The following is a 25,869-nucleotide window of genomic DNA, read 5'->3' as shown; positions in this document are numbered from 1 at the left end:
TTGTTCATGTTTTTCGAGAGACGAAAGGAACACTAATTCGATAAGGAAACAAGTTTCAGAATGGACGTTGATGAGTTAGAACTTTTACAAGAGGAACGCGATGAGCAGCCAATTCGATACCTTCCAAAGGTGCTCAATGGTGGAATCTCTGGAGTTGTTGGAGTTTCATGTGTCTTCCCGATGGATCTTGTCAAAACACGTCTTCAAAATCAGAAAGGCACTGCCACCTACACCGGAATTGCAGATTGTTTCAAAAAGTCATGGTTAGCAGGAGCACCTGGAAGACTGAACCAAGTGAAAGGGATGTATCAGGTGAGAGACAATTTTTGAACACATCGAAATAAAATTCAAATTCAGGGCGCGTCTGTGAATATCTTCTTGATCACTCCAGAAAAGGCAATCAAACTGGTCGCTAATGACTTCTTCCGACATGCACTAATGAAAGATCAAGCAGAAAGACTGTCAACACCACGTGGAATGCTTGCCGGAGCTGCTGCAGGCTTCTGTCAAGTCGCAATCACAACACCAATGGAACTTTTGAAAATCCGCATGCAACAGTCCAAAGATAAAGTAAAAGCTACAAAACTGATCTGGAATCTTTTGACAAAAGATGGAGGTATTCGAGCTTTGTACAGAGGACTCGGACCAACAATGGCCAGAGACGTATCATTTTCTGCGCTATATTTCCCGCTTTTTGCTTATTTGGATGGATTAGGACCAAGAAAAAAAGATGATTCGGGTAATTGAAAAAGTTTCTTAATTATTTTAATTTAGTCCTTTTTCAGGAGATGCCGTGTTCTGGGCCAGTTTTGTTTCAGGATTAACCGCTGGAGCAACAGCATCCTTTCTTGTGACCCCGTTGGATGTTGTCAAGACACGAATTCAAGCCGGATGCTCCAACTATACCGGAATTGTGCATGCATTCTATAGAATTTGGCTCGACGAAGGTGTGAAGGCTCTTTTCAAAGGAGCCATTTGTCGGATGATGGTGATGGCTCCCCTTTTCGGTATCGCTCAAACCGTATATTACGTGGGACTGGCTGAAAAGCTTCTAGGACTGGAAAAAGGATCTCGAGTCTAACTTCTACTCATCTTTAATACATCTCAAAAAATTCACATCAAGATTTCACATTAGTTACTGTTTTAATCGTTTTTTTAGTTTAGTTCTTTCTTTTATAAAAAGTTATTTTATTTTAAAATTCACTAACAACAATCACAAAATTATTGTAAAACAGATTCACTTAGCTGTCGCCTTCGCCATATCATCGGCCTTAGACGATGCGGCGATAACAGCTTCCATAACGGCAGAACGGAAACCGTTTTTCTCGAGTGTCCGTACACCTTCGATTGTTGTGCCTCCAGGAGAGCAAACCTTGTCTTTGAGAAATCCGAAGTGTTGAGTCTCAATGTCGAACCCTGATTCAGAGTCGAGCACCATTTGAGCAGCTCCCAGTACAGCCTGAGCAGCCAGTCTTTTCGCTTCGGATCTTCCCAAACCTTGAGCTACGGCTCCATCAGCGAGCGATTCGATGTACATAAATGTCCATGCAGGGCTGCTTCCACCAATAGCCATAGCCGGATTGAAGCAACGTTCCGGAATAATCTCGACGGTTCCAACACACTCAGCGAACTCGCGAGCATATTTTATATAGATTTCTTGGTTTTCGATTGTGCTGCTTCTCTCATAGCACATTGTTGAAGCCCCAGCTCCGATGGAACTGGCAACATTTGGCATCAAACGAATGATTGTGGTATTTCCGGAAACAAATGGAAGCTGAACGAAAAAATAAAAACTATTCAAGTTTTGCTGACGGGAATAACTTACTTTCGCACTTAGCGTCTTAAGCGGAACTCCAGCCATGACAGACAGTATGAATTTCGGTCTTGAATTCACAGGCCAGCTCGAAACAACTTCTTCGAAGACCTGTGGTTTCACGCATATGATGTACACTGCCGTTGGGTATTTTTCGAGCATTTCCAAGGTATTCGTGAAGACATTCTCATATCCTTGCTTTCTCCATTTCTCTGCTGATTTTTCCGTTTGAACGCTCACAACAATATTATTTTTTGACACGAAATCTGAAAAAAAAACTATTGATAAACTATAAAGAAATATTCTAACTCACTTTTTTTCTCACAACCTTTAATTAAAGCGGATGCCATATTTCCACCACCGATGAAGACTAACGGAGGAATTCCAGAGGACCCGTTATTCGATACGACATTAACAGTCATGATTAAGCTGGAAAAATAATAAATTAGGCCGAAATTAGAAAGAAAAAGCAGGAACTGCCTGCTGCCTGCTACGAGACTACACGTCGTGTCTGCGTTTCTACAAAATTTTGTGTCTCGTTCGTTGAATAGAACGGGCTGCAGAAAAAAAATTGTGAAGTACTCGAGGACATAATTTACGAATAATTCCAACTACTGTGAAAAAAATAAAGTTTGGCCAAGGATTTTCAAAAAAAATTTTCGCGCCCAAAACACTTTAGTTGACAAATGCACTAAAGTGTTTTGGGCGCGAAATTTTTTTTTGAAAATCCTTGGCCAAACTTTATTTTTTTCACAGTAAATGGAAGTTCGTTAAAAACACCACATACATTTTATGTCAGCTTTTGATGACTTATTTCATTGTCATCATAATAAATTTCGAGATAGCGGCCGTTTAGAATGTAAACTGAAGAACATGACAATATAGGGTACAAAACTATAATTCTTTATTCACATGTAATTTGGATTTTCGGATATTTGTGGCCCTAAAGAGGGCCGTTGGGTTCGGTGGGTTTTTTGGAAGAAAGTTCTTATTCCTTGTCTCCTCCGGTCTTCTTTGGAAGAAGAACGGCTTGGATATTTGGAAGAACTCCTCCTTGAGCGATCGTGACTCCGGCCAAAAGCTTGTTCAATTCTTCGTCGTTGCGGACAGCGAGTTGAAGATGTCTTGGGGCGATACGGGTCTTCTTGTTGTCACGGGCAGCGTTTCCAGCCAACTCGAGAACTTCAGCGGCGAGGTACTCGAGAACAGCAGCGAGGTAGACTGGGGCTCCGGCTCCGACGCGTTGAGCGTAGTTTCCTTTGCGAAGAATACGGTGAAGACGACCGACTGGGAATTGAAGTCCAGCTCTTGACGAGCGTGACTTGGCCTTTCCTCCGGTCTTGGCTTTGCCTCCCTTTCCACGTCCAGACATTGTTGGTTGATGAGCGATTAGGTCGATTAGAACGAATCTGTCGATTCAAACGCAGCACTCCCTTTCATACTTTTCCTGCGGTGGGTAGGCGGAGTTTTTTGCTTTCCCCCTGTGGGGACACACCATGACGACAGAGACGCACACCGAATAAACTCCACACTTTCCTGTGTTCATAGCCCCGCCCACCCACCGCAGCCGCATATAAATAAATTGTTCGACAACCCAACAGCAAGAATATCAAATTCTACAACTTCCGTCATGCCACCTAAAGTTTCCGCCAAAGGAGCCAAGAAGGCCGCCAAGACCGTCACCAAGCCGAAGGATGGAAAGAAGAGAAAGGCTCACCGCAAGGAGTCCTACTCTGTCTACATCTACCGTGTTCTCAAGCAAGTTCATCCAGACACTGGAGTCTCCTCCAAAGCCATGTCCATCATGAACTCGTTTGTCAACGACGTCTTCGAGCGTATCGCTGCTGAGGCCTCTCGTCTTGCTCACTACAACAAGCGTTCGACCATCTCTTCTCGCGAAATCCAGACGGCTGTCCGTCTGATTCTTCCAGGAGAACTCGCCAAGCACGCTGTGTCTGAAGGAACCAAGGCTGTCACCAAGTACACTTCCAGCAAGTAAATACTTGGCCGATAGCAAACCCCACCGAACCCAACGGCCCTCTTTAGGGCCACAAACATCCAATAATCCAACATTTGCCAGTTGAATAAATTCGTATCTTATTTTCTTCGTTTTTCAGATTGTTTGAATAATCATATCTTATCTGGAAATCCGACGTGAAAAAATTCGTTTCCCAAGGAACAAAAGTACTCTACCATTTTTAATTAACTGGCAATCCTCGTTGAGCTTCATTAATTGGCATAATGGGGCTATTCGCGATTAGATGAAATGACAAAAAATCTCGAAAACTCTATGCGCATATGGTATAAAAAGATTGACGAGCAGAACACTGACCGGAAAGTTATTCTGTAGTTCTCTAGCTGTAAATTGAAAAACTAAGCATTGCACGGTCTCCCAGCCTCCCAAAAAGAACTGCAAGAAAATTTTTGATCTACCGTCATGAAACGAAACATTTGAGAAATTAGCAGGTCTTAATCGTTGTTATTTTAATTTTTAGCGTAAAGCATAAGGTCGGAAGTAAGGAAATTTTAGTTTTAGAATTATTCCGAGTGCATTATCCACCCATTCAATACTGAAAATCCTGGATTCAGATTTTATTTCAGGTCGAAATGGCAATTTTTCATTTTTGATTTCGTTATAATCTATCAGCGTTTTTATTTCTCCACATTATCAAACGAATGATAGCTTAAAACATGCATCAGAAGTTTTTACACGTTTTGTATAGATGGGACCAAATTTGGCTCGGTAGTTTTCGAGAAAATAACAAAAAATCTCAAAGTTTTCGAAATTTATTCGACTGATTTGATCAAAAGAAACTCAATAGTGACTTGTAGAGATCCCGAAAAGGATTTTACAATCCTCCGAGTTGGATATACTAGATCAGAAGGATATATGAATAATTTAGTTAATGTTTTTTGATCGAAGAAAAAGTAAAAAAGATCTTTATTCAACAAGAAAAATGTGGATTATTGGATATTTGTGGCCCTAAAGAGGGCCGTTGGGTTCGGTTATTGGTTTGCATGAAAGCGAAGGAAATTATCCTCCGAATCCGTACAGGGTTCTTCCTTGGCGCTTCAAAGCGTAGACGACGTCCATGGCGGTAACGGTCTTTCTTTTGGCGTGCTCGCAGTAGGTGACGGCATCACGGATGACGTTCTCAAGGAACACCTTCAGAACTCCACGGGTCTCTTCGTAGATGAGTCCAGAGATTCTCTTGACTCCTCCTCTTCTAGCGAGACGGCGAATAGCTGGCTTGGTGATTCCTTGGATGTTGTCACGAAGAACTTTGCGATGGCGCTTGGCTCCTCCTTTTCCGAGACCTTTTCCTCCCTTTCCACGTCCGGACATTGTTGAGCGATTGGTTGATGAAGACTCACAAGTGAGATGAAGATGAAGCAGATTATGCCATGGTTTTGTTCTTTCTGCGGTGGGCAGGCGGAGTCACTTCGAACCACCCTGCGGGGACACACTTTTCGTTGCCTCATGGTTACCGAATGCCCGCGCTGCCTCCTCGAGGTTTGACCCCGCCCACCCACCGCAAGCAGTTATAAGAGGAAATCAGTGTGCGTATTAGTTAGCAGTCCCAAATCGGATTCTATCTAAACGCAATGGCTCGTACCAAGCAAACCGCCCGTAAATCGACCGGAGGAAAGGCCCCAAGAAAGCAATTGGCGACCAAAGCTGCCCGCAAGTCGGCCCCAGCTTCAGGAGGAGTCAAGAAGCCGCATCGTTACCGTCCAGGAACTGTCGCTCTTCGTGAGATCAGACGCTACCAAAAGTCCACTGAGCTCCTCATCCGCAAGTTGCCATTCCAGCGACTTGTTCGTGAGATCGCCCAGGACTTCAAGACCGATCTTCGCTTCCAATCTTCCGCCGTCATGGCTCTTCAAGAGGCTGCCGAGGCTTACCTTGTCGGACTCTTCGAAGACACGAACTTGTGTGCCATCCACGCTAAGCGAGTCACCATCATGCCAAAGGATATCCAGCTTGCCAGACGCATCCGAGGAGAGCGCGCTTAAATACCTTTTGGTATTCAAGCAAACTTGATCTCAACCAATAACCGAACCCAACGGCCCTCTTTAGGGCCACAAATCTCAATAATCCAACGTTCCTTTAAATAAAGTTGCTCGTTTATTCCGAATTATTGTTTGTTCATGGTTAATACAAATTAAGGAAATTTTTCCAGCCTGGGTGTGCAATCGAAGAATGCTGTCAGCAAACTTGGAAGTCGTTTGACGACATTCTTTCACCAATCAACCTTAACTAAAGTAGTGTTAAATCTTGAGAAACTTTCAAACTACAGCATGAATTGCTTTACGTGTTGTGTGACTCCAATTGTGGCAGTGATTCATAACTATTTAATTTGACAAAAGAATGAGTTCAGCAAAGAATTAGAAAAATATTAGAAAAACTCATTCAGTCGTATGAAATGTCACATATCCGGTATAAGAGTCATTGCCTTGTGTCGACGAGTTTCAAAACATTCCTTCCCACCTTACTTCTTCTCGACAAATCGTTGAATATTCTAACAAGATACTTTCGAAATGGGTAATGCTTCAAGTGCAGTTACAGCGGGTATCAAGAATCAGGTGAATGCATCTAACAACGCCATCAATAAACTGGCTGATATGAGTGGACGTGGATTTCTTGCTGACTTGGCAATGGAAGCAGTCAAAACTGGAAATCATGAAGAATTGAATCGACAGATTTTGGAGGTGAGTTTATCAAAAGACCTTGTTACCGTTGTTCTGATTCAGAAAGTAGAACCAATGCTATACAATAATGGTCTGGGAGAAATGATACCGTTATCAGATATAATTGCTCAAAGACACAAAGAACGTACAGGAAACACTTTTGCTGTAACTAATCCATCAACAGAATGTCGATTTATCTGTTGGAAATTGAATTCTCGTGGAGCAGTTGGAGAAACTCTTTTGCATACATGCTTCTTAGCAGGCCTTCCTGATCATATGAAGCTACTTGCTGAACGATTGATCGCCATCTTTCCAAAAATAATCAATGATTTTTATTTGAGTGATGAATATTATGGTGAAACTGTACTGCATATGGGAATCGTGTCCGAAAATGCAGAGTTTGTAAGATATTTATTGAAGAATGGAGCTGATGTTCATGCAAGATGTTCTGGAAATTTCTTTACTTGTGATGATCAAAAAGGCTCTAGAACTGATCATCCAGAAGTAGAACATGCTATAATTAGTAAACATACAAAGTATCCTGGGTGAGTGAAAATTACCAGTTTTCAGTTATTACAATTCGTTTTTAGCCATATTTATTGGGGTGAATATCCCCTTTCATTTGCTGCTTGTCTCAGTCAACCGGAATGTATTCGAATGTTGGTGGCTCACGGAGCAGATGTTAATGCAGCGGACACAAACGGAAACACCATTTTACATATTTGTACTATCCATGAGAATTGGGTCAGTGAAAAGAATAGCTGTATTTAATATCAAGGGGGTTTAGGAAATGTTCAAAATGGCATTGACATTGGGTGCTGATCTACACATTCAAAATCGGCAGAATTTAACTCCATTGACCCTTGCTGCTTTCCTAGCAAAGAAAGAGGTAGAGATAGCGTAGGTGTTGTTCGTTTTCAACTAAAATATTTAAAGATGATGCAGAAAATAGTTGAAGAGGAGAGAACAGTTAATTGGACATACGGTAGAACTCAATCGGCTGCTTATCCCCTTGAACACGTGGATTCAATTGAGCCAACAAGTGGAAGTATCAATCAGAAATCAGTATTGACAATAGCAGTTTACGGAGAAAAAGCGGAGCATTTATCCTTACTTCCACACCTCCTGGAGCAACTTGTACATCATAAATGGATCGCTTATGGAAGAAAAACGTAAGGTATTACCTTAGGATGAAAAGTGGAAGACTATATTATTTCAGATTATTCGCTCAACTTTTCATGTTTTGTATTTATTTCGTCTGCGTCACATCTTGTTTCCTACTTCGTCCAAGTCCATTTGAAAGAAAACAACATATTTCGAATGATCTTATTTGTTTTTATGATTTCAAAACAAGAAGTTTCAATGAGTCTGCAGTTTCAACAATTGTAACTTAAAACTTAAATATTTTGGTACTGACGTTTCTTCTCAAACTTTCAGATCTATCACCTTCTCCATTTGATTTGTGTAACTGGAGCAACTCTATACCTTGTCCAAGCTCTACTCCATATAAAAAACGTCGGATATCATTTGTATGTACTCGGTCTATCCGGATTCCCAGCCAAAGCCATCTTTCTATTCTCTTGTATTCTCATGGTCATCACATTCTTTTTGAGAATTTTTTGTTTGGATGAGGCAGAAGATATTGTTTGGATAGTTATAGTTCTGCTTACTTCTCTTAAGTTTCTATTTTTCTGCAGGTAGGTTTGTCAAGACGATCTAAAAAGAGATTTAACTGTTTCAGAGGATTCAAGTCAGTCGGACCATTCGTTTTGATGCTTTACAAAATCATAATCAGAGATTTAATGAGATTCTTCTTGATCTATTTGGTCATTGTTGTTGGTTTCTCTCAAGCATTTTATGTCATCTTTCTGGGATACAAAAGAAATGATTCTGGAAATAGAGAACCTAGTATAATGAGTAATGTTGCTGAAAGTTATGTTAGAATGTTCATAATGTCATTGACCGAATTCACTGTTTTCTTTGAACAACTGGAGGAATGTGAGCATACAGTTATAGGAAAGGTTAGTAATTCATTTAGGAGTGTCCCATATGTTTGAAATTCTCCAGATCACATTCGTAGTCTACATGCTCCTTGTAACTCTTCTCCTAATTAATATGCTCATTGCCATGATGACGAATACTTACACAGAAGTTTCTGGAAATTCTCTTGAATGGCTTCGTCAATGGTCTGCTATCATTTTGATGATGGAACAGAGTTTTGATCCAGCAACAAGATTACGGTATCAACGAAGATACGGTATCCGGTTTGATGGCGGAGAGAAGTTAGTTCTGTTGTTGAAGGATAAAATGACTGTGAGTTGGAATCTTGAAAATTGAGAAGCTAAAATTCGACATTTCAGGAAGATGAATTTGAGTGTCAAAGGAAGAAAATGCACGAAGATCGTCGGAAGTTTCGAGAAGAGCTCCGAACGAATCAGAGGAGAAGGCCTGCTTTTATTTGTAAACAAGGAGCGAACTATTTCAAATCAAAACACCGCCACACTAACAACAAATTGATTGTTCCTTCTTAAATTCTTGAAATTCTCGAGTACTAAATTTCAATGAAGCTCCATTTTTTCCATCATTTCAAATGACTAACAGTGAGGGAAATGTTATCTTATCAAAATAGTTTGACGCAGCGTTGACACAACAGTTTTCACTTGAATTTCGGTCTTTTCAATTCCTAACTTTTCCTTCCTCTTTTTTTTCGAAAAAAGTATTTCGGCATATTTTTTGTGTGAAATTTATTAATTTTAATCCAAATTGTGTTTTGTGCTTTCAGGTATGAGTAGTTTACGTTATAGACGACTGATGGAACGGATTCCAGTGGAAAGAAGTTTCCGGAGGAGTAGATCGTTTTCAGTGAGTTTATTGGGTGATGACAGAGAAATTAGTTTATTTTCAGACAATCCCGCAAGATATCCACGTCACATTTTACAACAACAGTTATCAGAGATCAAAAGTTTTATTTCTAAACAAGTATAATGCAATGGAAAAAATTATTGAAGCTGCTCACGAAATGTTTCCATCCGACAGAACATATCGATTTTTCTCTGGTAAGCTATCCAAGTATCCATTGGAAAATTGAATCAGAACTTTCAGATAGCACACTAGGAGCGAGAAATGAGCTCACTGACTCATTCCAAGTAATGGATTGTGTTCAAAATCAAGATCATGTCCTTCCTCAATTATACATTCGACTGGAAGGTAAGCCCTCGCTGTTTAATTGAATGTCTCATTTAATTTCATGATTTTCAGAAACGACCCGTCGATCCAGTTTGCATAATAATTACTATGAAACGATCCCAATAATCCGAACACCATCCCAAGTATCTCATCGGCATTCCGTTCGATTTGATGACAGATCGAGAGCACACAGCTCAGCCAGCAGTCATGCGAACTTCCATATCCACTGCTGTCATTGTCGTCTCCCAATTCACGGAAGTCGTTATCACTGTCTCGAATGTGCTGATTATGATATTTGTGGGAAATGTGAGAAAGATTTGATCCACTTCGAGCATGCTCTTCTTCGAATTGTCAGTCCAAGAACCACAAGGATTCCAGATTATGTTATTGCAAATGCTCCACGTCACGTATTTCCAGAAGATCGGTATTATGTCGAAAGAGTTGTTACAACTCTATAAATATCTAATTGATGATTTAGTTGTTTATTCTGTTCATTGAATTCAAACGTCGAATTGTTGAATTATCAATAAAGATTTCAATTATATGAGTTAAATCCATGACTCAAACTACTATTGTACTTGTTTGCTAATAAACAGATTTTTATTTGTAGAAACCTTTTAGTACTACTCATTACATTATACATTTTATTCAAACAGAAAAAAAAACTACAAAACCCCTCATCTAAAAACTCGAACTCCGTTCCATCTCTTTTCATGTTCAACTCATGTTTTTTTTCAGATTGTGTCATATAATTCCAGCCCCTTCAACCTGTCATAAACTTGATATTTGTTCAACATTTTGGAAGAGTAGGAGTCGAAAACGGGCGGCCCCGTTACATTCCTCCTCCACACATTCTCTCTCCCAAAAACTGATAAGATTGTGGCATAGAAGGCACCTAAAGCGGAGTTCTTATCTATTTTTTGTAGAGCAAGAAAAGAGAAAGAAATTGCGCCTATTTGAGAGTTGATTGTGTTTGGTGCACCCACTCTCTACAACACTATTTCCAACATTTTTATTGACTAATTCCATTTTGGAATTTTCAGCAAAAGTAGTTTACAGAATAGTTTCCGTTTTGTTTTAGAACAACTTTTGTGTTGTCTACATCTTATTCGCTTCATCAGTTCTCTGAGATGATTTTCTTGAAAATTGTGTCCAAGCTGTTTGATGTTTTATTGTTGAATTCATTTTCTTGTTTTTCAGCATGGGAGACCTACAAGTCGATTTGAACACAGCACTTGTAGCAGTCAAACAAAAATGTGTGGACTTGGATGAAAAGGTTCGACGAGAAAATGAGGTTGGTTGCTCGAAGAAATCTTTTATAAAACAATGTTAATCTGAATTTCAGAAACAAGAGAACCGTGGTCGTGGGTATTTGGGAGTCAGGAGATACATCTATGCATTGACCACAAAACACAACGAGGTTTGTATATTCTGAAGTTGAATTCCAAACTCGAATCATTCGTTTAGAGAATTCTGTAGTTTTTGAAATGTAGTTGTTTCTTAGCAACATTCTGAATTTAGAGGCTAAATTTTGACATTTCTCACCTCTCTTTCCCCCACTCATTTGACTCATTCTCTAATCCTTTTCTTTTTTAATTACTCATCAAAAATTTTGTGGCAAATGCCACATTGAGCGTAGTAAAACATCAATTCACTGATAACCATTTCCCCTCTCTATTGTTTGGAAATATTGAAGGGAGGTGTCATAAAACGAAATAGAGTAGGAAGTGATGACGTGTCAAGATCACTATCGTTGGTCCATGGGAATAATAATAATTGAATAATTTAGCACACTTGGATTTCAGAATTCTCTCCAACGTCGTGGAAGATCACTGACAAGAGTTTATGTCGAGCAGAAGTTTTATAGATCTGTAAGTGTTTTGACGTGAGAGTCAAACATCAAATGACAACAGCTTTCAGAAATCTGTCCCATCTCCTGACCAGGTGCAACGTCTTGAGGATTGCACTCAAGATTACGGACCAAACAATGAGGAACGATTGGAGTATGTGGAGACAATTGATGCACCTTTAGATGAACTCATTAAAGAAGATCAATCACATCATCATATGGTATCACAGAGACTTCCAAAGGGAAAAGGAGAATGGGATCATGAGTTGGCAGTTTATGAAGAAGATGGTGTTTCTGGACGTCTGGAAGATCGAACATTGACATTGAGAGCAGGAGATCATCCGTTTGGAATGAATCAATTCAATGAAGTTGCTGGTGATGTTAGCGCCAGAATTGCAAAGTTCTTCTCTGAGAAAGAAGAGAATCACATCAGAACTCGTGAATTGTCTCTTTCTGTTCATCCAGTCTACCATCAAAGTAACGGAGATGCATACACTTCATTCGGGATGTCTCGTTCAAAATCAATGGGATCAGTGGCTCACGAAACTAAACAACAGTCGTCTCAAGTTCAACAACGGTCAGCTGAAACTCATGGAACGTCCTCGTCATCGCATGTTGCCTCTCGGCCACGCCTGGATCAAGTCTCTTCCACAACCAAATCATTGAGCAACTTGTACAGTGTTGACACTCGACACGACTATCATTCTCGTTATGGACAATACATGTCAGGCTACGGTCACTATGGAAATTCACTTCCACCACCAAAAAATCAAGAAGTAATGCCAAAGATGCCAGTGAAGAAAGAAGAACACATTTATGATCAGCCGATTCGGAGAACTCACGAACATACAACAACAACGAATGTGGAGAACTTCGCAAGTCATTACGAGAGAAAATATGATTTCAAGTAAGAAAATTACTGTTGCAGTATCAAAATTGAATTTATATTTAGATCGACTTTCCCACCCGGCGTTGAAATGCCAGAAGGATATCACGACTATTATGACCCCAGCAAGTTCATGTTCTTGGATCCAAAAGGCTACTATCAGGTATATTTTTTGAGATATTCTTAGGATCCAACGTACCAATTCCAGGGCAACATCACTCGACCCCTCCACTATTCCTATTCTCGTGACTATCTTGAAAAGTACTCCGATTACGATGGTTCTCGTCGTCAATCTCCTATTCCCCCACCAAAAACTCCTGAACCAGAATACATTGTCCTTCAAAAAACCGAAGATCTTCCACAGCACAGTACCCATTTGACTTTCTCTTTCCCTGATTACTATGATCACTCAACTAGAATCATTCTTCGTCGAACTTCTGATCTGGCTCATCACAAGTTCATTGCTCTCAAGCACCCAGACTACTATGACAACTCGACACGTATCGTGCTGTCTCATACGAAGGACTTGGAACATCAAGAGTTTGAAGTTCCAGAATTCCCAGATTATATTGATTTGGCTTCTCGCTATGTGGCTCTTCACAGAACTGAAGATCTTCCACACATGGAAATACTTGTTCAAGAGTATCCTCATTATCGTCCGTATGAAACTCAAGAGATTATTGAAACTTTTGATAGTGAACCAGAATATGAAGAAATTTATGAGCCAGCTCTCATTGAACTTCATTATAACAGAGATCCAGATCAGTTCGTTTTCATTCCAAGTGCTCCATTGACTCCACCTCCTCCACCACCACAAATTATTGAAGAAATCCACGTGGCGATCCCAGTTCAAGCCGTTGAAGAACCTCCGATTCCAGCAGAACGTCATTACGATGAGATCTACATTGGAAGAGAAGCACTGGATGTTTCCGTGTCTCCAACATTCAATAAAAGTGACGATCATCAAAAGAATTTGGGACTTGAAAAGAGTGTTCATGATCGTGTGAGAGAAATGGAAGAATCATTGAGAAATGAAGACAGACAGCGACTTTTGGAAGAAGAAAAGAGAAGGAAATATGAAGAAAGACAAGAAGAAATCAGAGCAGCCAGATTGATTGAAGAGCAACATGCATATAATGCATACGAGGAAATTGAAGAGAGTGAGTTGAAAAATAAAATGGGACTTTATATTGCTCGAATTATCATTATTATATGTATATAATACGCATGTGAGGGTTGTCCGGGGATTCGTTTGTGTGTTTTGCACAATATCCGCAAATAAAAAAGTTGAAATAAACAATCTACTAGGGTCATCCACTCCTTCATCACCTTGTAAGATTAAGTGTGATAAACGGAAGAAACCAAATCGTAAGTACGCTAGTAGTCAAGATCAGGTTAGACATTATTAATAGTCATTCCTCGCTGAAATAGTTGTTAGAGGCTAGAAAAAGCTTCACATTTCACCATACATCAAAACCCGATTTCAGGCAAGAACACTCCAGCTCCACTTCCTCAACCAGTACATGTTCCCGATGTCTTTGTGATACCAGAGAAGCCAAAAAGAGCGTGGCAGCCACCTCCAAAACCAGAAGAGGAATCCGATGAACACATTGATAAGCCACTGGGACCAGTTATCTTCCACGAATTGATCTACCAACAAGGTATTCTTCGTCGTAAATTCGAAGAAGAGCAGCGTCAGAATATGGCTCGTCCAGTCAGTCATCCAGTATCTCGTGCTAATTCTCGTCCAACAACTCCCGGGTTAGAAGTGAAATCAATCGATTTCCCACGTCTCGAAGGTGTAACAAGTCCAAGAGATCACAGTGATTCGGCTGGACATGTTGATTATGTTCATGAGCGTATCGAACGGTACAATGCCTATGGTGGTAAGTTTAGATAAATGAAAAAGATGATAACCATTTCGATTTTCAGCTTCTGCAGAACAAGATTCCCAATTGGAGAATCGAACCCATTCGCATGTGCATTCCCATACCGTCAATGCTCAAACACATTCTCACAGTCATTCTCATGATCATCACTCTCATGAGCATCATGCTCATGGAGACCACGCCCACCGCATTCATTCTGAAGTTCATGTCCATCCACAAGCACAAATTCAACACGTTAACTCTGACTCTCATGTGTATGATCATGTTCATGGAGCTCAAGGACATCGAGCAAGTGTTGTTTATGATGAACCACACGGACAAGCAGTCTATGATGTTCCACACGATCAAGGTGAGGAATTGGGTCATGGTTTCAAAATACGAAGCACTTTTTCAGAACATCACTATGACACAATCCATCACGGACATCATGAGCATCACCACTCACAACAAAATGAACATGACATTCAATATGAATTGGCAAGAACAAATCAAGCAATTCGTCAGATGAGCAAATCCAATAAATGGGAAGAAAAAGAGATTCAGGCAGCAAAGAGGTCGCATATCGAAGCACACATCCCTGAGAATTCTCCATTCACCCGAAAGGAAGGGTCGACAGTGAACTCCTCAGTCAGCACAACTACAACAACCACTGTTCTTCATCATTCGAACTCTCTGAATCGTCAGAATATTCCGCCTCCACTTAAAATTGAAAATGGAAATTCAGATTCTTATCATGGTGAGTGGAAACTACTAAAGTTTGAGTGACGAGTTTTTGATGACATTGGTTTTCGGATCAAACAATTGTTTTATCATGTTGCATTTCCAGATGTTCACCATCAACATGTACACTTCGATAACGAGAATTCTGAAAACATCACCCTTCACAGCTCGAAATCTGTCACTTCTTTGGATTACCAACCAGTTAATGTCGGTCATGTTAAAAATTTGGCAAAACTTTTCAAGTGAGTTCCTGAAGTTTCATATGGGAGACCATTCATAATCCACGCTTCTTCAGTAAGCACGACGAAAAGCCAATCACAACTGAACAAGTGATCTACCGAGTTCGGGCTGCTCCACCAGGACATAACTTCCAGCAAGGTACTCCTCAGGTTTCAATTTATTTGAAGCAATACTTTTTCTTGCAGAAATTAAGCCGCGCCCACGATCAATGCCACCAATTCCAATGGATGAGATTGAGTTGCATGAGCATGGACAGAGAGATCATTTGACACGACATCATCTAGAACTTCATTCACCTGTTGAAGACCATGGACACGATTATTCACTCGGTGGTGGAGTGGCAGTTGTTGTTAATGAAAACTCTGGAATCAGTGAGTTGGAAGTTTAGATTCAGAACTAAATCTCCGGATTTCCAGACACAAAGACTCATCATACTCACAGCATTCACCACAATTCTCATTATCACTATCAAAATGTGGACGAGGAACCAACAATCCGTGTGCGTCGTGTCTACAAAGCACTCGAGGATACTTCAATGCTCTCACCAATTTCAATGCCAGATAACGATGAACCGATGTACGATATTCCAACCGATGGGGTTCATTGAACTCACATAAATATCTTATTTCTTAAATTGAACTCTTCTCAGCCACTATCCTTTCATTTTTCAACTCTATCCCATGTCTAGTTTCTTTTTCATGTCACTGCTTTATTCAATCTTCTTTAATAATAAATGAAAATATTATTCGATTTGCCAGTGGAACGAACTATGTTGACAAAAATAAGACTTTCCGATGACACCCAGGAGACTTATTCTCAGAAAATCTGCAGAATTCTGGAGACTTTACTTGTTTTTATTTTGGTTTTATTTGTGTCTGACAGAAGAGTATCAATGGGAGAAAAGAGAATATCGAAAATGAAAAAGAGATACAATTTCATCAAGAGAAGACCGTCGACCAACATTTTGGACGCCGGAGAATTTCAAATTTTCAGAAAAGGACCATTCAACCAAAATGCACTTGTTCTTCATCTCTTTTTTGCCAATATCCATGCTATCCACTACGACACAAATGTTTATATAAATACATTGTTAGTGTCATAGTCTCTGCGCCTTTCTTTTCTTTCTCTGTTTTTTCTCTGCTTCTCTTCATCCCACACACTCTTTTTTCACCTCTAACTCTTCCGGGGGCCCCGTCAACAACGGCCGCTTCCTCGCCCCGGCGCGCGCTCTCTTCTCCATATTCCAATGTTTTTCTCTATTTCTCTTCTCTTTCTTATTGTATTCCCAAACTTTTTCGTCACATCTCTCCCACCCAACAGAAACAGAACAGAAACAGAAACATACGCGTGTGCGCCCTCTTCTCTCCGTCGGTCTGCCTGAAAATGAGAGGATGCGGGGGGCTTCTTTCTGTCTTCCTTTCAACTGCGTCTCTTGATTTGTTTTCTATCTCTTTGCATTTTTGGGTCGCTTTTCTCTCTTTAGTTCCTCTGCGAGGGAGGAGAGACTTGATGAATTGAGTGCATTCTTCTTCTTTTTCTCTTTTTCTCTCTATGTCTTCTTCATTACGAAAAGGGCATAATCCTTTTGAGCTTCTTCTTTTTCACTTTCTCTTTTACTCATCCTGGTGGTCCGTCTATAAGTGATTTGTGATAATAGAAAGAGTGATCAAATATCATTTTCGAAATATACTTGATCCTAGAATGATCTAGAGAACAACTTGTGTCGTCCCTTTTTCCGTCCCCAACATGGATTAGTCCTCCATTTCAATCTTCTGATTCCTTAAAACCTTTTGCAAATTCTCACGAGATACCTAGGCTCCAAATCTCTAATTTCACCTCTCAGCTCAGATTGAAATGTCTCTATATAGTGAATCAACTGATCTCTAATTTGCCTCCTCCACTTTCCAAACACTTGATTCCTCATTTTCAGAACTATTTTCCTTCTTTTGGAGGTCAATGACCTGTCAAGTTTGTTGAACGTTTCTCCTATTTGAAACTCATTGAATCGAATAAAAATTGAACAAAGTTTTTTGAGTTGCGTCACTACCAAAAAGCACCATTCTTTCATTCTTCCGCTGACATTTTCCCTCGTTTTTCTTCGTTTTCTTCCAAAATGAAATTCAACCGACTCGTCACCATCCCGTTCCGGCTCAATCCATTGAAATATGGTAAATATTTTTGTTTTGTATTTTCCCGCCTCTTGTTCGTTGATTTTTAAATTCTCTATCCCCTGAGAGCTTAGAAAATGCTCCAGAAAAAAAAACATTCTTTTTCGATTTCATCTATAAATGATGAAGCTGGAAAACGGCTGTGAGGGGACCAAGAAAAAAGGAAAGAGGAGGAAGATAAACAAACAAAAAATAATGCCAGAACTTTTCTGCAGAAAAAATGGAGGAAAAGATTTATTTGGTGACTGATTTATGGGCTTGACGGCGGCCCCTCCCTTTTCCATTCTCGAGGGATTCAGACAAGAAAAATGACAAAAAATGGAAAAGTTCGAGTGTGAAGGGAGGGCTTTCGAAGCCATTTGTAAAGGACAGAATTGAGGAATTAGAGAAATTAAGTGTCGTTTTCACATCATAACTTATATTTAATTATGAATTATGGCCTAGAACTTCCAGATGTCACAACTAGTCTTCATCAATCAGTACCGTAATTAAGGGACAAGAATCTAGTAGATACTACTCATCATTGTCATACTGTATATTTCAGAAACCTAAAACCTAAAATCCCTTTCAACTTGTCACTCAAACCGAAATCTTAAACTAAAAAGACCGCCCATCTTGAGGAAAACAACAGGAAACCTAAAAAATGTTTGTTTTTTCTTCTTTCTTTCTTTTTTATATTTTTTTCCTCTCACTTTCGAACGAAAAATCATCGTTTCCACAAGGCAATTAGGCCGTCACATTGAACCCCAAACAATTCATCGTCTCTCTTGTTTCTCTCGAAATCTCCTCATTTTCTCAACTATTTTCCCAGTTTTTCGGTTTTAATCTCTCCGATCGGCGTCTCGCTTTCATCTTTCTCTTCAAAACAGACACGTTTCGGATTTCGGATTTCCGTAGATTCACACGATATTCATAGGTGAATATTGGAATTTATGAAGAGAGAATTCTACCAATGAAATAAGATCTTCCTGAATCTGCTAGTCTGATTAATGGGTTTCCTTCAACTTTTATAACATGCATTTTTCATTGAAAAGCTCCGAAAAAATGCTCAAAAAGGAGAGAAATGTTTACTTGTGCTCACTCTCTCTTTCCCTATTTGCACATAATCTTATTACGGAACAAAGACGGAAGGCAATAAGAGAAATCGATCTTTTTGGGCTCTTTTTTTTTTTTTGGAAAGTTAGGTTTAGCTCACTAGTTCTCAGTATCTTGGGAAATCTTCTTGGAGCTCTAAGTCTACAGTAATCCTTTACATTAATCGTCCTCATTAGAAGGAAGAATGGTAATCCCCAAAATCTTTCTCCCAGTTTTTCGAACTCCCTTCTAGAATCGTGTGACTCCGTTCAAATTTCCATCTGCTTCTCCTCAAATTGCGTTCCGTTGTTGTCTCCAAACAAACCATCCAACCAACACAAAAAAACCAACGGCAAGTCTCAAAAAATGCAACCGGAAACTCTGCTCACTCTCCACTTTTCTTCTTCTTCTTCTTTTTTCAAAAGAACGCCCTTTTTTACTAGTACGATTTTCATCGGATGTCGAAAACTGATACTTTTTTCTTCTTTTTCGTTTCCACTGTTTTATAGCCAAACAAACATATTTTATTGAATTTTCTCTATGCATGCTCTTTTTTCTATTTGCTTTGATTGTGCTTTCGAGTTGAAATATTATTTTCCTTCTTTTTTCCAGCTCCCCCATGCCAGATTTGGAAATCAACGGTGTTGAAATGGAGAATGGCGTTGGAAGATCAGACAGTCTGAAAGCTGAAGAAGCTAATGCTCTACGTGAATGGGATCCGAAACATCTACTCAAAGCACTCTATGAGATCTCTTACGAACCAAGAGTTGAGACAAAACGCAATCGTTTCGTCACAATGGAAGGCCACGTTGAGGTGAGAATTCTGATCATTTTGTCCCGCTCTTTCGAGGGGACTCCAAAAATTGTTTATAATACTCAGAGTTTGCTCCTTTGCACGGAAATCTTTAGTAAAAGGCGAAAGATTTTCACGGTCAAATGCAGAGGAACCAGAGTTAACATAAGAGTAGATTGTTGGGAGGTCATGCAGATTGTGTACCGACACCTTACGGGTTCCGCGTTTCTCTATGCGGAGTGTGGAGATGGGCGGAGCCTCACCCAATAGTTCTCTTGAAGATATATAGATTCATACGTTCTTTGAATGTACCAGAATATAAATAGTTAATTTGAGGTTCCTGCTGATGAGGTAACGAAAGCAGATGGGCTGGACAACGAAGGGTGGATGAAACAGTACATCAGAATGAAGGAAGGACGTCTCCAGATCTTCGCAAGTCACTACGCCGGCGAAGCTGCAGCTCAAGAACTTGTTTTATCTGGAGCTGATGTCGATGCAAACAAGGATGAAAGAACATTGACGATTCATGGAGGAAGGGAACATGTCAAATATTACTGCAGGTTTGATTATTTTCAGAATAACTATTCAGAAGTTATGTAAAGTTTTTTTTAGAGTTCCATCAGCAGTGTTTGATAAATGGCGTCAATCGTTTCTTTCACATTGCGCATCTTCTTTGATCGATGCATACGTGAAACCAATTCCCCGTGCCTTCCAGCATTTGACTGAAAGAGTTTTGATCCTCGAATTGGGATCTTGTTCAATCAGAGCTGGAGTCCTTACGACTGAACCATCACTTCCACAAGCATTCTTCCCAGCAATTGCAGTTCGAACTGATGATGGAAAGATTATTGTTGGGGAAGATGCCTACAAACCTGAAGTTCGGCACAATGGAGACTTCGTGAGACCAATTTCAGCCACAGACCCATCAGTGGAGAGATATTCAATTGATAAAGATGTTCTGAAGGCAGTTATTGGAAAAATCACAAAAGAACTTAAAGTGGAACCATGGAAGTATAAAGTTCTTCTTTCAATTCCACAAAATATTCCGACTGTTTTGATCGGAGAGCTATTGCAGATCTGTTTGGAAGATATCAAGTTCCAAGTTAGTTTAAACATTTGTATGAATCTGTAAAAAATTAATTTTTCAGGCAGCAGCAATCACTCGTCAACCATCACTGATTCTTTATGCTTATGACGTCACAACTGGAGTTGTAGTTGATATTGGAGAGCGAGTTAACATTGTTCCAGTAATTGATGGATATGTCGTCGAGTCGGCAATCTGCTCCATTCCGTATGGATCACAACAAATGGGAGATTCATTGAGAAGTTCATTGAGTGCTCACAATAAAGGATTGTATGCATTCCAGAGTCCAGTTGAGAAACTGATTCTGAGATTTGCATTAGAACAGGTGAGCTTTCCTCGTTACCCGTTTCTTTGAGCTTAACAATTTTTTCAGACGACATATGTACCAGAGGATTACCAAAAAGAAGAGAAAACAGAGAACAAAGAGGCTAGAATTTCACTGGATGCATTCACACCAGTTCCAGGAATGCAGACGAGATTCGATATTGACAATTCTCGATTCTTATGCACAGAAGGTCTATTCAAGCCAAAGAAGTGGGGACTTGACACCAAAGGACTTCATCAGCTCATTCACGAAGCTATCTTACAAAGCCCAATTGATAGTCGGAGGACTCTTTACAGGTAGCTATTATATTTATCTTACGAATATAAAAAACTTTTTTCAGAAATATATACTTGGCTGGTGGTGCTTCTCTGATGCCCGGACTCGCTGAAAAACTTGAGCAAGAACTCTCAACCGTTGTTCCAAACACGATTCACACACAAGTCAACATCAGTCCGTGGCGGTATAACGCAGCATACCTCGGTGCACAGGTTCGATTTCATTTTTTTGTGGAACATTTTAATAATTCTGGTTTTCAGATCGTCGCATCAGCTTCAACATTCGAAGACTCATGTATTTCCCTACAACAGCTACCAAAATTCTTAGCACAGCTCCAGTCATCTTCCTTTTAATCCTCGCTCAAATTAAAACAATCGATTTCAATAATTTCTAATGATTTCAATGACCAACAAGAAAATTCCGCTTGTAGAGACCTATTTTTGCTTTTTTCTGTCGTTTCTTTAGAACTTCGTGTACCGTTCGCTTTTGTACAACAATTATTCCTCTTCCTATCGTCTTCTTTTGTCCAAGAGCTCTTCTTTACATATTTTGTGATACCGTTTTCGTAATGTTTCCCCGCAGTTACTTTCGTTTAAAAGTTATGTCAACCAGTTGAGTCGGCTAGCAATTTTTAGCTAGACACATTTTTCACAATAAAACTATTTATAACAAAGTTTCTCGCATAATAAATGATAGTTTGTGACAAGAACTTGTAAAAACTAGTGTTTTCAAACACATTTGAGTGGAAACATTTTCTGCGTGCAAAGAAAACCTTTGAATGATTTAATAAACATCAAAAATTAAATTTATCCGTTGATATAAATTTTTTCTGGAGTAATCTGAATAATAAATCATTTTCGAATCATTTTTTTTCGACCGAAAAACTCAAATATAAATAAATTCTCTGAAACCTTGAAGCCAGAAAAAAGAGCGAACGAGCGAAATATAAACTTTTTTTAAAGGGACATGGCATTACGCGGGCGGCGGGTCTCGCCACGATCGCTCCCCCAAGGCAAGCGGCGCTCTTATTTTCCACAGAGAATTTTAGGCCCGAGTTTCTTTTTTTAATCTTTTTTCCGCTATTTTCTGTGCTTTTTCTTGAATAATATTTTAGGACACATTTTGAATCATTAAACACCTATATGAAACTCTTCTATTTAGTTGGAGTTATTTTTTACAGGAAAAAGTGGCCTAAAATTTTTGAATGTCATTTTTTTAGTTTCTTACCCATTTCTTACCCGTTTTTTTTCTAAAAATTACTAAAATACTCAAAATTGATATTTTCAGCATGGGTATCTCGCGCGACTCCTGGCATAAGCGCTACAAGACCGGAGCTACTCGCCCGGTTCCACACAAGAAGAGGAAGTTCGAGCTCGGACGTCCAGCTGCCAACACCAAGGTTAGTGTTTCTGAAAATTACAACGGTGATTTCTAGCATGAACTGATATAATAGCTCTCACTTCTAAGATCAATATTTTAAACAACAGTATTTTTTTAGATTGGAGCTCAACGCGTTCGTCTCGTTCGCACTCGTGGAGGAAACCTCAAGTACAGAGCACTCCGTCTCGACACTGGAAACTTTTCCTGGGCCTCTGAGCGTTAGTTTTTTGTTCATTATCAGAGCATCAAAATTATTGAAGAATTTTAGAAACCACTCGCAAGACCCGTATCGTTGATACTATGTACAACGCTACCAACAACGAGTTGGTCCGTACCAAGACCCTTGTGAAAGGAGCCATCGTCAGCGTTGATGCCGCTCCATTCCGTCAATGGTATGAGGCTCATTACGCCGTTCCATTGGCCAGAAAGAAGAACGCCAAGCTTTCCGAGGAGGACAACGCCATCCTTAACAAGAAGAGATCCAACCACACCTTGAAGAAGTACACAGAGCGTCAAAAGACCGCCGCTGTCGATGCCCTCCTTACCGAGCAATTCAACACTGGACGTCTTCTCGGTAAGATAAATGTAGATATTCTTTCGAACTAGGTTTAACATACGATCGGTTAGAAAAGTGAAGTCAGGATAGCATTAATTAATTCCTACGAATACGATTTTCGTTAATTGTCAGATGCCTAGTCTTCATTTCTGAATTTACAGCTCGCCTCTCTTCCTCCCCAGGACAAGTCGGACAAGCCAACGGATACATTCTCGAAGGAAAGGAACTCGATTTCTACCTTCGCAAGATTCGTGCCAAGAAGGCCAAGTAAATGCCTTTTTGTGATTGTTTCTTGTTTTGTTATTTTATAAAACATAAACAAATTGTTACTAGCATTATTAGCACACCGACAGAATCACACATTGAATGATATGAGGGCTTACTCATTCTTCAACAACCAGTTCCGTGGGGACAGATGGGGGAATGAATAAGAAAGTGGATAAAGTAATGGCCTGAGACGATGCTTCACAAACTGCATAGATAACCTTGGTGGCGAACAAAGGAGGTTCACTTTTCATTAACATAATTCAAATCATCTTTTCATGTAAAAAAAATTCCACGACTAAACTTCCAGATTGGTTTCGCAGAATAGAAATCAAAAAGTTGAACCACGGTGTGAATTGGAGAATAACAGAAAAGAAAGGAATAGGATTCACCTACTCGTCTCTATAATTAATAGGTGACGTAACACGATTACTCATCCAATTCAAAAAGAGGGAGAAGCTGTCTCGGAAACCTGTTCTGGAGGGTCAAATTCTCGATGGCAAATAGGTATAGAGGCGGTGCTAAAAGCGAAGTAGTCAGGGTCAAAATGGGGATAGGTATAAAAGGAAAGAGGGATGACATGAGAATGCCATCTTCTCTTCTTTGTTTCAATTCAAAATCTTATTGATGAGAAGAGGGCAAGTGACGATCAGAAACCTATTCAAACCGTTTTCTTGTCACATTCCTTCATATTGTTTCTCTTCTTTCACCGGAACCGAACAATCTCTTCTTCTAATCCAAAAATCCCTCAATTACCCTCTCGTAATCCTGTCGAAAAAGAACTACAGTAGTTTGTATCATTCTCTGAATATTCATTTTCAGATGCTTCTTCCCATTTCAATTCTTCTCTCAATCATTCCCATAGCTTCATCCACTTTCGGAGGATGTTGCTCAATGGGACCTCCACCATGTCCTCCACCTCCACCTCCGATGTGTGCTCCTCCTCCTCTTCCATGCCCACCTCCTCCAATCTGCCCACCTCAATTCTGTCCACCACCACCTCCATGTCCTCCACCACCGCCACCACCGCCACCACCGATGTGCCCACCACCACCACCACCAGCGTACTCTCCATGTCAATCGTATGCTCCAGCTCCAGTTTTCACTCAATACGCAATGCAACCTGCCAATGATTGCTGCTGTCGGTGTGGAAGTCCATGTAGATTCATGGCTAGACACAGAACTCACGGATCAAAGGTATATTCTAATAACTTCCGGAAATCCGGATATTACGGTGATATACAGTTGTAAAACAATACTATTTCAGCTGTTCACCACTGAAGAGCAAGAGGAGGATCCAACCTGCAACAGCAAGAAACTCAGAAGAGTGATGGAAAATGTAAGTGCTCATTTCGCCGGGATCTGCATGAGAAACTTTGAAATTTCAGAACATGAACCGTGATCCCACAATCTCGAAACGTGCCATCCAAAAGGCTGCCGAAGAGAAAATGTTCGGAAAATTCAACGTTATCTGCGCAAAGGGAGACTTCTCATATGTTGCATACACTGAAACCTACTGCCAAGTGGCGAATGATGATGTCACATGCTATGCTTTCAGACCAATGTAATTGTTTGGTGATTTGAGAATTCTGACATCTTGTCTCGTCTTATTCTTTATTTGTGTAGTAATTATTATATACTTCGAGAATGCATTCCGGTTTGTGTTGTATATATGACCTTCACTTTTGTCTCTTTCTTCTCATCTTATTCCCCCCGGTTTTTTGCTTGATTTGCTTCAAAATAAACCGATGATCTCGTCCAAATTTGTTGTTGATGCCTTGTTTATTTTTTCAATCAAATTAGAGGGATAGAATAGAAATTCAGTTTTCAAATTGAAGAACTGATTTGAAAGTGAAAAGAAAAATACCGACTTTCTTCCATTCGATTCATTAAAAATGTTTCGTACAGTTTCCATTCGAAAAGACGAGAAAAGAGAAGAAAACCATCGCCGTTTCATATTCAAATTGGCTGAAATTACAGTGAAATGACCGTGGACTCGTGCTCTCAACTCTGCAGAGAAATGCTCTATCGATTGTCGCTTTCTTGATGCTCTTTTCTCGTCGAAAAGCGTTTTATTCATTATATTTTACTTGTTTTTTACAATTACTCATTGTATTTTTCTCATTTTCATTGGCATATGATCTGGTTGACACTGACATCGACAGAGAGAGAACTATTGAGATTACGGTAGGCTTTGAGGGTGTTTTTTTCAGATATCAAATAAGTTTTTCAGACGGCGTCGGAAGCAGAAAGTGATGCGATATGGTGTCCGACGAACCGAGTTGGAAACCAATGCCCAGAAGAAACTCTTCTTTCATTTTATAAATGTTGTGGCCATCTGAACAAAGAATGTTGTTTCCATATGAGAGTTTGGGTAAGTTCGGGAAACTCGGGAAAGTGTTTCGAATGCTATCTATTCTGCGTTTCCAGATTGTCATAATGATAATCGTACTCCCAATCTGTCTCGTCCTTCCCGCCACCACTTTCCTAATCCGTCGTCTTCTGTGTTCCACCAATCAACAAACCACCGGAAGAGGCCCATCAGCCGCCGACCGTGTCCGTCAATTAGCTGCAGAAGATTCGACAACTCATAGAAGAGATTCCGACGATATGGTTATGCTTTGATTTGTTTTTATTTAAAGAAGTAAAATAAATTTGTTATCAATAATTTATT

General features: G+C 39.8%; 12 protein-coding genes across 12 annotated transcripts; 9 read left to right on the top strand and 3 right to left on the bottom strand.

Moving 5' to 3' along the window:
- Nucleotides 1-60: 60 nt before the first annotated feature.
- GCK72_013921 (uncharacterized protein) lies at nt 61-1,081 on the top strand (the record flags this gene model as incomplete). The annotated part of the gene is made up of 3 exons (XM_003107955.2): nt 61-312; nt 358-739; nt 786-1,081. The coding sequence occupies 3 exons, from the start codon at nt 61-63 to the stop codon at nt 1,079-1,081; spliced, it is 930 nt and encodes a 309-aa protein (XP_003108003.2).
- A 156-nt stretch (nt 1,082-1,237) lies between these two features.
- GCK72_013920 (uncharacterized protein) lies at nt 1,238-2,235 on the bottom strand (the record flags this gene model as incomplete). The annotated part of the gene is made up of 3 exons (XM_053730060.1): nt 1,238-1,774; nt 1,826-2,079; nt 2,127-2,235. The coding sequence occupies 3 exons, from the start codon at nt 2,233-2,235 to the stop codon at nt 1,238-1,240; spliced, it is 900 nt and encodes a 299-aa protein (XP_053584832.1).
- Nucleotides 2,236-2,801: 566 nt separating this feature from the next.
- GCK72_013919 (uncharacterized protein) lies at nt 2,802-3,185 on the bottom strand (the record flags this gene model as incomplete). The annotated part of the gene is made up of 1 exon (XM_003107786.2): nt 2,802-3,185. One exon carries the CDS (start codon nt 3,183-3,185, stop codon nt 2,802-2,804), a length of 384 nt encoding a protein of 127 aa, XP_003107834.1.
- A 258-nt stretch (nt 3,186-3,443) lies between these two features.
- Nucleotides 3,444-3,812, top strand: GCK72_013918 (uncharacterized protein; the record flags this gene model as incomplete). The annotated part of the gene is made up of 1 exon (XM_003088415.2): nt 3,444-3,812. One exon carries the CDS (start codon nt 3,444-3,446, stop codon nt 3,810-3,812), a length of 369 nt encoding a protein of 122 aa, XP_003088463.2.
- Nucleotides 3,813-4,847: 1,035 nt separating this feature from the next.
- On the bottom strand, nt 4,848-5,159 carry GCK72_013917 (uncharacterized protein; the record flags this gene model as incomplete). The annotated part of the gene is made up of 1 exon (XM_003107719.2): nt 4,848-5,159. The coding sequence occupies one exon, from the start codon at nt 5,157-5,159 to the stop codon at nt 4,848-4,850; it is 312 nt and encodes a 103-aa protein (XP_003107767.1).
- A 260-nt stretch (nt 5,160-5,419) lies between these two features.
- On the top strand, nt 5,420-5,830 carry GCK72_013916 (uncharacterized protein; the record flags this gene model as incomplete). Its single annotated transcript, XM_003088416.2, has 1 exon — nt 5,420-5,830. One exon carries the CDS (start codon nt 5,420-5,422, stop codon nt 5,828-5,830), a length of 411 nt encoding a protein of 136 aa, XP_003088464.1.
- A 525-nt stretch (nt 5,831-6,355) lies between these two features.
- GCK72_013915 (uncharacterized protein) lies at nt 6,356-9,036 on the top strand (the record flags this gene model as incomplete). Its single annotated transcript, XM_053730059.1, has 10 exons — nt 6,356-6,526; nt 6,569-7,050; nt 7,096-7,249; nt 7,293-7,394; nt 7,442-7,677; nt 7,725-7,890; nt 7,943-8,202; nt 8,247-8,526; nt 8,573-8,818; nt 8,866-9,036. The coding sequence occupies 10 exons, from the start codon at nt 6,356-6,358 to the stop codon at nt 9,034-9,036; spliced, it is 2,268 nt and encodes a 755-aa protein (XP_053584831.1).
- Nucleotides 9,037-9,289: 253 nt separating this feature from the next.
- On the top strand, nt 9,290-10,149 carry GCK72_013914 (uncharacterized protein; the record flags this gene model as incomplete). The annotated part of the gene is made up of 4 exons (XM_003107855.2): nt 9,290-9,367; nt 9,411-9,561; nt 9,608-9,712; nt 9,764-10,149. 4 exons carry the CDS (start codon nt 9,290-9,292, stop codon nt 10,147-10,149), a joined length of 720 nt encoding a protein of 239 aa, XP_003107903.2.
- A 743-nt stretch (nt 10,150-10,892) lies between these two features.
- GCK72_013913 (uncharacterized protein) lies at nt 10,893-15,882 on the top strand (the record flags this gene model as incomplete). Its single annotated transcript, XM_053730058.1, has 13 exons — nt 10,893-10,985; nt 11,037-11,111; nt 11,497-11,562; nt 11,612-12,447; nt 12,493-12,589; nt 12,635-13,586; nt 13,914-14,312; nt 14,359-14,664; nt 14,710-15,051; nt 15,142-15,277; nt 15,331-15,413; nt 15,461-15,646; nt 15,692-15,882. 13 exons carry the CDS (start codon nt 10,893-10,895, stop codon nt 15,880-15,882), a joined length of 3,762 nt encoding a protein of 1,253 aa, XP_053584830.1.
- Nucleotides 15,883-19,136: 3,254 nt separating this feature from the next.
- On the top strand, nt 19,137-21,348 carry GCK72_013912 (uncharacterized protein; the record flags this gene model as incomplete). The annotated part of the gene is made up of 7 exons (XM_003107807.2): nt 19,137-19,331; nt 19,647-19,870; nt 19,923-20,412; nt 20,459-20,719; nt 20,768-21,015; nt 21,060-21,207; nt 21,256-21,348. The coding sequence occupies 7 exons, from the start codon at nt 19,137-19,139 to the stop codon at nt 21,346-21,348; spliced, it is 1,659 nt and encodes a 552-aa protein (XP_003107855.1).
- Nucleotides 21,349-22,283: 935 nt separating this feature from the next.
- Nucleotides 22,284-23,202, top strand: GCK72_013911 (uncharacterized protein; the record flags this gene model as incomplete). The annotated part of the gene is made up of 4 exons (XM_003107862.1): nt 22,284-22,394; nt 22,494-22,593; nt 22,644-22,949; nt 23,093-23,202. 4 exons carry the CDS (start codon nt 22,284-22,286, stop codon nt 23,200-23,202), a joined length of 627 nt encoding a protein of 208 aa, XP_003107910.1.
- A 2,039-nt stretch (nt 23,203-25,241) lies between these two features.
- GCK72_013910 (uncharacterized protein) lies at nt 25,242-25,820 on the top strand (the record flags this gene model as incomplete). The annotated part of the gene is made up of 3 exons (XM_053730057.1): nt 25,242-25,382; nt 25,429-25,569; nt 25,626-25,820. The coding sequence occupies 3 exons, from the start codon at nt 25,242-25,244 to the stop codon at nt 25,818-25,820; spliced, it is 477 nt and encodes a 158-aa protein (XP_053584829.1).
- Between the last annotated feature and the right edge of the window lie 49 nt (nt 25,821-25,869).

This window comes from Caenorhabditis remanei, chromosome IV (assembly GCF_010183535.1).
Source record: "Caenorhabditis remanei strain PX506 chromosome IV, whole genome shotgun sequence".
Classification (NCBI taxonomy): Eukaryota; Metazoa; Nematoda; class Chromadorea; order Rhabditida; family Rhabditidae; genus Caenorhabditis; species Caenorhabditis remanei.
The sequence above is the reverse complement of the archived record's forward strand: the minus strand, read 5'-3'. Positions and strand labels throughout refer to the sequence as shown.